A 12,588-nucleotide genomic window follows, 5' to 3' on the forward strand; every position below is an offset into this window, starting at 1 on the left:
AAATGGATCTGTTTGCAGCAACCTTTCTACTTAGCGGAACATTGCTATCCAGGCTTCCCCAAAGAGTCCAGGAGGGGAAAAAGGGAAAAAAAAAAAAAAAGAAAAAAAAAGAAAAAAGAAGGGAGGGGAGAGAACTAGGTCCTTCAACCTCTCCTCCTAGGTCATGTCTTCTAGACTTCACATCCTTCTTCATTCCTTCCCTCTGAACTTTCCCCAGCTGGTCCAAATCTTGAAGAAGTAGAACCAGCTCTTCAGTGTGACTGCACTGCTAAAACTGACACTTTCTCATCCAGTAAGCTGCCAGCTCCCTTCTACAAAACTGCAGCTTAACCAGTCACACACCTCTGCAGATTTTTCCTACGTAAACGTAGTTGTGTTATATTTGACCTTGAATTACACCTTACTGCAGGCTGTTTCTCCCATTTGTTGAGACTGTGTGCTCCACCCTCCTGCCTACCCTTCCAGTTTAGCACCGTCGGCAAATTTTAACACTGTATATTTTACTCCATCAGAATTATTAACAGAAACACTGAACGTTAACAGATACAGAATGAAGCCTTGCAGAATCCCATTTAACAAACACCAGTTTGACACTGAATCGGCCCTAAAGAAGTTTCCAACCACTTGTTCACACGCTTTTCAAGAGGCTTAATCTAAATCAATACACTCAAAATAATCCACACTTCATGCACAATCAGTTAGTGCCTCTTCACATCACATCACAGTAGAGAAACTCCTGAGAAGGAAAGCTCTTCGCACCTCATTAGTAAATAAGTACAGCTCACAAAATCATGTACATTAAGCTAAATAAAGTTTTTCCCAGTTGCTTTTGAGAACATTAACATAAAATGTCAAAAGATTTATTGTCTCCAAAACCAGATAGGTATTTTTTCTCCTATCTGCACAAACTCTGTTAGTGTTCCAAAGGAAATCAAATGGATCTGTATTTGAAAAATGCAAGCTTTTGTTACTTTACACTTATAGACTGTAAAGATTTAGCTCACACTAATTAGGAAAAAGTTATCTGATGCTGACAGCATTAGATGTTCTCTTAGATCAGTTCTCTACATGCATGGACCACAAGAATGAAGATACAATAAACACGAGAGCTAACACGTCATCTTGAAGCTAACCATAGGTAGGAAAGTCTGCACTAAAATCAGTCTATTAACCTCCATTCTTTAACAATAAAATGTTTATTGCAACCAATGCCCAAAGCTAGAAAAGGAACACTGAAACAGACCTGCCAATTCTAACTGCACCGAAGTAATAGCATGCATCATATGCACACTCAGTGTATCACTGAAAACAAAGTTAAAATAATACTTTGTAAATTGCAAATGTAATAAACATAAAGGACAAAAGAAAGTCTCCTTAAACCACCCACAAAATGATGTGATCAAGGGCCATTAAACTAAAACTAAATATCATGTCCAAAATTTCAGAAAGTTGTTTTTGGTTTAGTAGATTACATTTCATAGAGAGAGCAATTTAAAAATTCTGGCAGTACATAAAATATGAATTGCAAGCAAGTTAGAGGAGTTAGAATAAAAATGGGAGATAATATTGGGCCAATGTCAAACGGACCTTTTACTTTAAGCATTGTAATTCACATTATTTTACTAAAAATGAATAATTGCAAATGTGTTCTATTTATTTAACATAGAATAGGTGAGTTTAAGCAGACAGAAACAAGGAAAAATTATTCAGGATGACAGACCTACAAAGAAATCTACCATTTGGTAAACCAGCTGGTCATAATTAGACTTGGATTCATTTTTGAAGGGAGGACACAAAATCTTCAGTAATCAAGCCAGTTAAATCAACATGCACACTAGTTACAAAAAAAACCCTAACAAATGCAAAATCCTTTTTCCTCTTCACAAGGAATAAGAACACTTCTCACAGTTTCTAAACCAATTCCATGTTTGAAAAAGGCAGCATCTTGTTTCAAGAGCAGAGCTGGGGAGTTCCTCAGAGAGCAATCTCCTCAAGAGCCAACAGAAATCAACTGTTTATAAAAAAATAGCACCCTGATCTCCATCTACATCAGCATCCAGCAGAGGACAACTGACTCAGCAAGTACTGGGTCTTGACACGCTTTGCACACCTGATCACCCGTCACTAAAATCAAGGCATTACATTACACTAGTGTAGAACATGTAAAGTGGTGTCCAGCCTTCACTAGTCCACAGAAAACTGAGAACTGAACATGCCACCACCACTACACTTTCTTCTCCCTATTGTACAGGCCAGAAATAATGTCCTCCTCAAACACAAGCTTTGGAACCATTGCATTAAAACATCCAAAACACAAGACTTGAAGATGAACAGTTATTTTAAATTAATGCAATTGACTAAGAAATATCACTGCCAAAATATTACGCAATTTAATGCCAATTTCTATCTCACTGTAGAAATCATGGAATATTTCCAAGAGTTTTTAATAAAGTTTGTTTTTACTAACACTCTTATCACACCTTACTGAATCCATTCACCTATAATTTTTACTTGCATCTTACTGCTCTGTCCACAGTAGGCTCAACAAATCCAAATCCAGTTACTGTAATACAATTTGATGTAGATTTTGTCATAAAGCTTTTCATAATTGAAGATACAACAAAGAAACTTCTCAGGCAACAACTAAAGCTCCAGCAAGGGAATTTCAAGGTCCATTCGAAAAAATAGAAAGGAGATTTTCAGAGATTCCAGAAAATCCATGATGCGGTAAGACCACTCACATTCCCTATATTAATACCTGGCTCTCCAGGTTTACCATTTACACATCACCGCTTGAGAAGATCTGACCTCTGCTACTGAAAGACAGCGGGGTCTCCTCTCACACAAACTGCTTACTCTGGGCTAGGCATCCTCTCACTGAGCTGGTGCACTTACGTAAAACAAGTCACTTTGCTAAACAGAGAAAACACTAAGGAACTGGGAATAAACCACGGTAACCTCCCGCCAGGTAAGAGTTGAATCTGTTCAGAAAACATGGTCTAGCACACATCAAAGACGGTACAAGGGAGTTTATCTGACCACACAGATGGAAGAAAGGAGGAGGAGGAGAAAGTCCTCCCTGTTTGAGAAGTGGTGAATCATGAGATTAGCTCAGAGGTAACACTAGACAGCAGCAGCTGCAGGCTAGCACAGCTGTTCACACTATGGATGGATTGCTGGAAGCCAGTCCTGCCCAAGCTGCTAAACACCAGATTTGTGGCAGGTGTGCTAAGAGACCATACAGTACTTAATATCAAAAGCATTACACTTAAACACTCTCTAGTAAAGTTCTAGGAAAATTTTAGCTATTGTTTCACTTTTAAAGATCCAACCCATATTAGCCTTGGTCAAAAATAAATAGTCACTGTGCTAGACTAAGATGAGCATATCAAAGTCAATAACACAGCAATCAGGCAAAACATATTGTAAGCTATCCCATATAAAGTCTTTTAACTGCTTCCTGAAACACTTCAAACAACAATCCAGACAAACATACAAATACATAACATGATTCCCTTCCTTAGTGCACCTTTTAAATTATGAAGTGGGTTCTGCTTGGTCAACAGTACCAGAGAGAGCACAGCTATAAATGTATTTCAACTTAGTAAGAAATGGTTGAATGACTTGAAAAAAAAATCAGTCCAGGACAGAAGTTTCCTCAGCTAATACAGGTGCTGAATTTCCCCCCTATGCCTCTGGCTCATGAGGGAGCACTATTGTTTCACATCCAGAATCCAAACCTTTCTGTACACACCACTATGAACAATGAAATTACCAACCAGCACTCCAGGTAACAGTACCAATCCAGCTGCACCTTTTACCTCCCAAAACATGAGTGCTAAAATATACCTAAATACAATGATGAGAGATTAATATTCTACATTTTTTAAATCCACCAGCAACCACAGGGGTTCTAATACAGATAAAACACTGGCTGGGCCCCACTTGAAGCCATGGCATCATGAAAGTCAAAGTGAATCTAATCAACATGATGCTGAAAATGGGGTAACAGCTGGTCCATCTACATTAGGACTTCCAGTGCTGCCAATACCAATCAGTATTAGGTCATACTTGTAAGCATTTTGCCAATCCAGGGACAACCATGATTTCTATGTTGCAACAACACTAACAGAAGCAAGACAATCTGAACGCAGTACTGTCAAAGCACCTATAAATGGAAACTGTTTTTAAAGGCACGGTGTTGATCTCATACCGTGGTGGGTTGTAGAAAGCATCTCCACAGGAAAGTGTCGGTGTAGCTGTAGCACACTTAGGCATGTCTGTGCTACTTTTAATATGCTAAAACGCTTTATAATTGGTCAAAGCACAACCATCAACTCGGATTAATGGCAAATACGTGTTTCAAGGAATCAGAGATACCAATTTTGTAAGATGAGCTATGTTACCATGTCTTCATTGCCAGTCCCAGAGGCTGGACACGACACATGCTTGTTTCAACTTTTAATCAGGTGTGCCAAAAATATTCAGCAATTCTTCACCTCTATTTGCAAACAGGGATTTATTTTTCAGATGCATTTTGCAAACGCGACTTGTACTTTTCAGCACAAATATAAACGTATTTCGGTCAGAAAATCCGTATCTGTTTCCACGGGAGCACGCGGGTGCCGGCTGCTGCTGTTTAAGGGGAGGAGGAGAAAAAGGAGGAAGAGGAGGAGGAGGGGAGCAGCGGGCGGGTGCTGGTGCCGAGCTGACCGGAGGATAACACTGGCAGTCCCGGCGCCCTCCCCGCCTGCACCCCGCGGCCCGCCGGCCCCGCACTCCTTCTGCACCACCTCCCACTCCCGGGAGAAGCGGCGGGGAGCAGCTGCCAGCCTGGCTCCACCTCGGGAAGGGGAGGAGAGGGAAGGGTTGTGCCCCCACCCCGGCGGCCGCCCCGGAGCCCCGTCGCGCCCGGCACCGCCTCCCCCCGCTCCCGGGGAGGGCGGGCTCTCTTCCTCCTTACCCGCCGGTGGTGGTGGGCGGCGGGTGATGGCGCTGCCCCGCGACCCCGAGGCTCTCGCCTGCCCCGGCCCCCGCCTCCTCGGTGCCCATGAGCGCCGCCTCTTCCCCGGCCCCCGCCTCCTCCGCGGCCGTCCCCGCCGCTTCCTTCGGGCGCCGCCTCGGCCGCCCTCTGCGCGCCGGCCGGCTGCCGCCGGCCGTGCCGACCGCCTTCCCTGCGGGGCCGGCTGCCACCCCGCTCACGCTGCATGGCGGGGCTGCGCCCTTCCCCCGCGCCGCCTGTGGCCGGGCCGGCCTGGGCCGCGCCGGTCCCCGCCTACTCCCGGAAAGAGGCCGCGCGCGGAGAGCGAGAGAGGGAAATGGCGGCGGCGCCCGCGGCCTCAGCAGCTCCCCCTGTCAGCCGCGCTGGCGGCTCGCGCAGTGCAGCCCCCGGGGCCGGTCCCCAAGCACAACCGCGAGCCTCGGCCGTGGGCCCGGTCCCCCCGGCATGGGGGCTCGCGGCCTGACCCGCGCCTGCTCGCCGGGCGAGCCTCTGGCAGGCCCCTCAGTGCAGCCTCCCCCCTCAGGCAGGGAGCGCTTGCCTGGGTACCCGCTGCAAACCTCAAGGGGCATGGAGTGAAAAACAAATGGCTTTCACATGTGTTTCACACAAACAAAAAGGCATTCAACGTTTAGAAGACAGCACTCTTCATTAAAGCCGTTCGAATCGCAGAATCATTTCGGTTGTAAAACACCTTTAAGATCACCAAGTCCAACTGTAAACCTACCACTGCCAAGTCCACCACTGAACCATGTCCCTTAAGCACCACGTCTACTTTAAATACTTCCAGTGATGGTGAACCAACCACTTCCTTGGGTGGCCTGTTCCAAGGCTTGACCACTCTCTCAGTAAAGACTTTTTTCCTAACATCTAGTCTAAAGCTCACCTGGCGCAATGCGGGGCTGTTTCCTGTTGTCTTACCGCTTGCTACCTGGGAGAAGAGACCAACACCCACGTCACCACGACCCCCTTTCAGGTAGTTGTAGAGAGCGGTAAGGTCTCCCCTCAGCCTCCTCTTCTCCAGACTAAACAACCCCAGTTCCCTCAGCCACTCCTCATAAGACTTGTGCTCCAGACCCCTCACCAGCTTCATTGCCCTTCTCTGGACACGCTCCAGCACCTCAATGTCCTTCTTGTAGTGAGGGGCCTAAAACTGAACACAGGATTCAAGGTGCAGCCTCACCAGTGCCGAGTACAGGGGCACGATCACTTCCCTACTCCTGCTGGCCACACTAGTTCTGATACAGGCCAGGATGCTGTTGGCCTTCTTGGCCACCTGGGCACACTGCTGGCTCATATTCAGCCGGCTGTCAACCAGCACCCCCAGGTCCCTTTCCATCGGGCAGCTCTCCAGCCACTCCTCCCCAAGCCTGTAGCGTTGCATGGGGTTGTTGTGACCCAAGTGCAGGACCCAAGTTAGCTTTCTGTAGCAAATGAGGGAAAAAGAAACAGAGCCCTGGCTGACAGGGTGTTGCACACAAGCCTGCACTACGTGAAGCACGAGGTGACTCTGCAGCCTCTAAAGGCCTGTCGTGCTCTGAGGACACCCGTGCTGTCCTGAGGAAACACCAGTTCCCTAGCAGCAGGCTTGCCCGATCTCTCTTGAGCACACAGGCTGTCATTTGACAACACATATTAAAACATCAATCTGGTTCTGGAGGGGTTTTAAACCCAGTAGTCCTTATAGCAAAATGTGACCAAAACTCCTGTACTGTGAAATCATGGACTGTAGTGTCTCTGTCCTACTGCTAAGGGCTGCTTAGTTCTGGGGCATAGCTTGCAGCGAATCAGTACCTTGGCTTAGCATGACTCCGGTGCAACACAAGCAAATATATCAAGAAACAGTGAGCAGCACTGGCAAGCACGTTGCGGAGACATCTAAACGATTCCTCGTGCAGCCAGCACAGGTCTGGCAGACGCAGCGCTGAGCTAGATAGAGCTCATAAAACCCGGCGAACCCAAGCTGTGCCTGCATCTGTGGTGCAATTAATCTGTGACACGAACAATCTGCCTGCAGATAACTGTAAGCTGACTATATGTACAAGTTTAACAACTCACATTAATTAATACTTACAGCTAGATTGAAAAAATATCACTAATATTTGGCAACAAAGAGCAAATATCATTATAACTCACAAGTGTGAAGTTCATGCATCAATAACTATGAGACAGATAACAAAGTCATGATACTGTACATGTGCGTTTTGATTTTGTAATTTTGTTTTGCTCTCCCTATTATTATCATCTCTTATGATAGACAATTAACATAAATTATGTTACCATAGCACACAGAAGTCCCACTCACAGGCAGTATTGCCTTGAGTGATACACAAATAGACGACAAAACTGCAAAGTGTTAAGACAGACCTATGAGACAAAAGGTGATAGAGTATGAAGAGATGACAAGAACGGTCAACATGCCAAGAAGAGATCTTTGCATACTAGCAGCTTAGCTACTCTAAATTTTTATAGGAGTCACAGTAAAACAGCCCATTAGCGAAGGAAGGCTTTGCATGATGATAATGAGAGTGCTTTTTATTTAGAGATTAATTATAGTTTCTATGCCATAATACCAGTGTTCCTCCCGCCCATGTCAGTTCAAATCACAAACAACTCTGTCAGAACAACAATTTCTGCTTCTCCTGTTGTTCTGAAGACTGCAATCCACATGGCATAGCTTCAGCAGCCTTCCCTCCTAAATCCTAATGTAAGGGAAAGTAACCTAAGAGGGGGACACACTTGCTACCTGTGAGCAAAAGACAAAGCATTGCAGGCCACAGCATTCAGGCAATTTCTAGTCCCCCCTCTTCTGAGAAAAGTGTCGTCTTCTGACAAAAAAAAGGCAGAAAGCTCAATCAAGCTCCTATAATCATCCTAAGCAGCTGCTCAATCCCAGGTGTTAGGCAAATGTAGAAGTTAACCAATTAGTCGAGGTTTATCCATGTGCCTGACATTCATAGCTGATGCCTTTCTAAGACTGTCTCTATCCTTTGCAGAAATCTTGCAACTTGTAAAAAGTCGTGAGCGCTGGCAGTGCTTCATTAGGTACAGGTACATTAGCTGTCAAGGCCCGGAGTGCAGCCCCGTCTAGGAGCTCCGCTGGCTACGTTAAGAGTTTAGCTGAGTCCAAGGTCAGCGCCTCTGCTGGTAAGAGCTGTTCTGAAAAAAGCTAGAAGCGAGGGCCTCCCCCCTCCTTTCCCTTGGGAACTGCTGTTAAGGTGAGGCACTTAAAAATTTAATCACAGGGGGCTGTTGACATGCAGAACAACTGTGCTGACTGTCCACAGAAGAAGAAGCGTCAGCCACGTGAGGTAGCAGAGACACACAGATCCATTTCTCACAGCTCAGCTGCCTGTCACAGCCACACAGCTGCTCTGCACACCTTTTTTTCCCATTAAATGAGTTCCTGGACACTTCAAGGTTGTGTAAAGATTTGTAAAGCCAGCGTGCACAGCCATCAGGGCAGCTCTGACTTGGGGAAAGTCTTCGCAGAATGTAGAACCAGGATGATATTTGTTTCCTTGCATGGGCCTCGTTAGGACTGATGTGGCACTTTAGCTATTGTTGGCTGCTAGACTGGCTCTGGATGCTGCAGAGAGCCAAGTGTATGTGCATATTTTATGGTTATTACTAGGCTGCAAGGCCAATACATGAACTAGAATCCTGTTGAGGTAGGTTCAATATACATTGTCTATAAAAGGAATACAGATGCACAAGCATCTAAATATAAGACAGGAGATGACAGACACAAGCAGATGGAGGACAACCAGTTTGGTTAGTATGACAGACAGTGGTCTCAGTACACCAGCAAATTTACCTCTATCAAATTTCATACCAATAAGAGATAATCATTAGGGAGGGCTTGAAGAAGAAAGGTGACACACTTCGGTGGATATTTAGATGTCTTGGATGACAAAAGTGAAGGAAACAATGAAAGCAAACAAGGGGACAATGAAAGAAAATAAGATGTTTTTCTGAAAATTCAACAAGTAGCTATAAAATATTGATGCATTCAGCTTATGAGAGACAGGACCCAACTACTTGTTACAAAAGATGGATGATGACACGTGGGGAAGGGATAGGCTGGGAAAGCTTGCAATTAATAAAAGACACTTGCCAAGACCAAAGAAAACAATGTTCCAAGAGTTAGAATGAAAGATGAAAACACAGTGAAATGGTGTGGATAGATAGGGAGGACCATATAATTGAGGTCTGATGCAGGGAGAATCCTGAAGACTTAACAGTTGGACTTTAATAGGTGACTTATGTGATGATTTTAGCTGAACTTGTCTCTGCTTTGAAAAAACGGATCGTCTTACCTGTTTTATACTGGCTAGATGCCCAATAAACAATGTGCTAATAATTTTTTTTCTTTCATTTCTCATTTAAAAACCTAACTTCTATTTGATTGTTCCAAACTTACGCAGTCTAGTAGGATTAAGCATCAACAAGCGATGAGCATCATCGATGGGATGGAAGGACTCCAAAAACAACAGAGATCTGTGAAAGAACCAAATTGCCTAATTCAGGCATGCATTCACTGGGACAAGAAGACAGCAGTGAAGTATTACACCATATTAGAGAGAATGTAGGAAGGGATGCACATCAGAGAAAAATGCATTAGAAAAAAATGCATCGGAGAAAAATGGTGCCATTTCCGCTTCAGTTTACTCCTTTCTATCCTCAACCCTACCGTTCACTCACCCAGCCCACCCAAACTGTACTTCCATGCCTCACCCAATCAGCCTCCTCTGTCCCCAGATCTCCCAACAGAGAAAAGTCTTTCCTGCCTAACTTATTTTTCCAAAAACATCTTTGTGGCCTTGCCACACTCAAACATTCCACTTCAACTGCCCTAAGCACTTGTAACACCTACTTGTTTCCCACTGCCACTGTGCCAGCATGGTTCCTATCTCCCCATGCACCCTTGGTTTCCTCTATTTCTGCTGATGGTGACCTCCCCAAATTTTCCAAAGCCAATTTCTGAAATCCTGACGTGCTTTCTACATAGTACTGTAGGAAACAACACGGTGACTCACCATCTTATTGCACTGCAAAACTTTAAATGTCTGTCTTTAAGAATAAGTAGAGTGTCTCCTAAGGTATACAAAATATAAGAGTTGGTGTGATTGAGTGTCTTAAGAAACAATAGTTGTTTTGATTGCATTTAGAAATGTCATAAGATGCTGGAGTACATTGTCCTAGAATGTACATTTGTGTGTTTTAGTTATGTTCACAATGGTAGAAACAATAATAAAAATGCAAAAAGAGAGCACAAATAGTTTGATAGATTGTTTTGCAAGTGTTTTATGGTAACTCTCACGGAAGTCTGTGCTATTTAATGAGCTGCTCTCTTTTTCTGTTTTTTTAACTTTGATCTTTACAGCTGTCTCCAAAAGGATATTTTCAAGTACAGAAAGCAATACACAACAGTGCTAAGATCCTGATGCCGATACACCAAGAACAAGAATGGAAATAAATTTATTCAGCAATTCTACGGTTGTAAACAGTTCATCCATCAACCAGAAGCAGTTAGAAGGGCATAGCCTCTGGGAAGTCATTACTATTGCCACTGTAACTGCAATTGTAAGCTTAATAACCATAGTGGGAAATATTCTTGTAATGATATCCTTCAAGGTTAACAGTCAGCTCAAAACTGTCAACAATTATTACTTGCTCAGCCTTGCCTGTGCAGATCTCATCATTGGAATATTTTCTATGAACCTTTATACATCTTATATACTCATAGGCCATTGGTCTCTTGGAAGCCTTGCCTGTGACCTGTGGCTAGCACTGGACTATGTAGCTAGCAATGCCTCAGTAATGAACCTCCTAGTCATCAGTTTTGACAGATATTTTTCCATCACAAGGCCTTTAACTTACAGGGCCAAACGCACACCCAAAAGAGCTGGCATCATGATTGGTCTGGCTTGGCTCATTTCCTTCGTGTTGTGGGCACCCGTAATCTTGTGCTGGCAGTATTTTGTGGGTGAACGAACAGTACCACCTGAAGAGTGCCAGATACAGTTTTTATATGAGCCCATTATCACCTTTGGTACTGCAATTGCTGCTTTTTACATTCCAGTGTCAGTGATGACCATTCTGTATTGCCGCATCTATAAAGAGACAGAGAAACGTACCAAGGACCTCGCTGAACTGCAGGGTTCGGAGTCTGTGGCAGAATTTGAGATGGTAAAGCCTCAGAAAGCTCTCCTGAAGTCTTGCTTCAGTTGCAAGCAACAAAAATTAGTCAAAAGAGAGAGGTGTCAGGCTTCCTGGTCTTCGTCTAGTCGAAGTACGTCAGCTACAGTGAAAGCCTCTCAGGCAGCAAGTACTTGTAGTGACTGGGCTAAGGCTGACCAGTTAACCACCTGCAGCAGCTACGCATCTTCAGAAGAGGAGGATAAACTTGCCACTGATTCAGTTTTCCAAGTAGCTTACAAAAGTCCATCTAAAGGTAAGGCAGAAGAGTTTAATGAGAGTACGGATGTTGTTGTCACAGACCAACGTGAAGAAAATGATTTTGAGAACCAGAAATACTTTTTGTCACCTGCCAAAGGCCATGTACAAAAAAGTAAAAAATGTGTGGCCTATAAATTCCGGTTGGTGGTTAAGGCTGATGGCACCCAGGAAGCCAACAATGGTTGCCGTAAAGTAAAAATAACTCCTTGTTCTGCTGCTCTGTCAAAGGATCCTTCCATCAAAAGCATGGATCCAAATATAAATAATCAAATCACCAAAAGGAAACGGATGGTTCTTATAAAGGAACGCAAAGCAGCACAGACTTTAAGTGCCATTCTTTTGGCTTTTATCATCACATGGACTCCCTACAATATCATGGTTTTGATCTCCACATTCTGCTCTGACTGCATTCCCCTGACACTGTGGCACCTTGGTTATTGGCTATGCTATGTGAACAGCACTGTTAACCCCATTTGTTACGCCCTCTGTAACAAAACTTTCAGGAAAACTTTTAAGATGCTGCTTTTCTGCCAGTGGAAAAAGAAAAAAGTGGAAGAAAAGCTATACTGGCAAGGCAATACCAGACTGCCGTAATTGCTCTTATATAAGGCATAAAGGGGAAAATAGATATTGGCGTAACCTAGTAAATTAACTGTAATTCTATCTTTTCAAAGCTGTTGCTTTATATGTCTAGGGGTTAAAATCTGCAGAAAAGTAAAATTTTGCATGAAAGTAGTGTGCTTGGGGTAAAGAAGTCAGCGACTGTTGTGAGCAGCACAGGGTGTTTGTGATTACGCAGTAGATCTGTGTTAAAGTTAGTATGTTTAGGGTCTTCTGTCCTTTCTTCCAGCCTAAGAAAGTGTAGAGGAAATTATCAACTACTAGAAATTGAGTGGGATGGTCATCCAGTCATCAGGTCAGGTCATCCAGTCTATCTCCCTGTAGTGCAGAACTGTTTCTTCCTAGTGTATTGTCTATTTAGTTTTCAATGTACCAGGCAATGGAGCTTGTACTACATCTGCTTTGAGACTTTTCCGCCTGCTATTGGAATGAAACAAGGACTATTTAAAGGGGGAAATGCCATCGTCCCCAATACTAAATGGTTCGGGAGATTCGTAATACTCCAA

General features: G+C 44.0%; 2 protein-coding genes across 2 annotated transcripts in view; one reads left to right on the top strand and one right to left on the bottom strand.

The window, feature by feature from the left end:
• AVEN (apoptosis and caspase activation inhibitor) overlaps positions 1-5,501 on the bottom strand; it is a gene marked incomplete at its 3' end in the record, with an annotated part of 107,229 nt that extends 101,728 nt beyond the window's left edge. The window contains exon 1 of the mRNA XM_082000650.1: positions 4,964-5,501. Coding sequence (XP_081856776.1) covers positions 4,964-5,209 — 246 coding nt within the window. The 5' untranslated portion in view covers positions 5,210-5,501. The remainder of the gene's footprint in view (positions 1-4,963) is intronic.
• Positions 5,502-10,468: 4,967 nt separating this feature from the next.
• Positions 10,469-12,055, top strand: CHRM5 (cholinergic receptor muscarinic 5; the record flags this gene model as incomplete). The annotated part of the gene is made up of 1 exon (XM_082000274.1): positions 10,469-12,055. The coding sequence occupies one exon, from the start codon at positions 10,469-10,471 to the stop codon at positions 12,053-12,055; it is 1,587 nt and encodes a 528-aa protein (XP_081856400.1).
• Between the last annotated feature and the right edge of the window lie 533 nt (positions 12,056-12,588).

This window comes from Phaethon aethereus (genome assembly GCF_964289735.1).
Source record: "Phaethon aethereus genome assembly, chromosome: 5".
Classification (NCBI taxonomy): Eukaryota; Metazoa; Chordata; class Aves; order Phaethontiformes; family Phaethontidae; genus Phaethon; species Phaethon aethereus.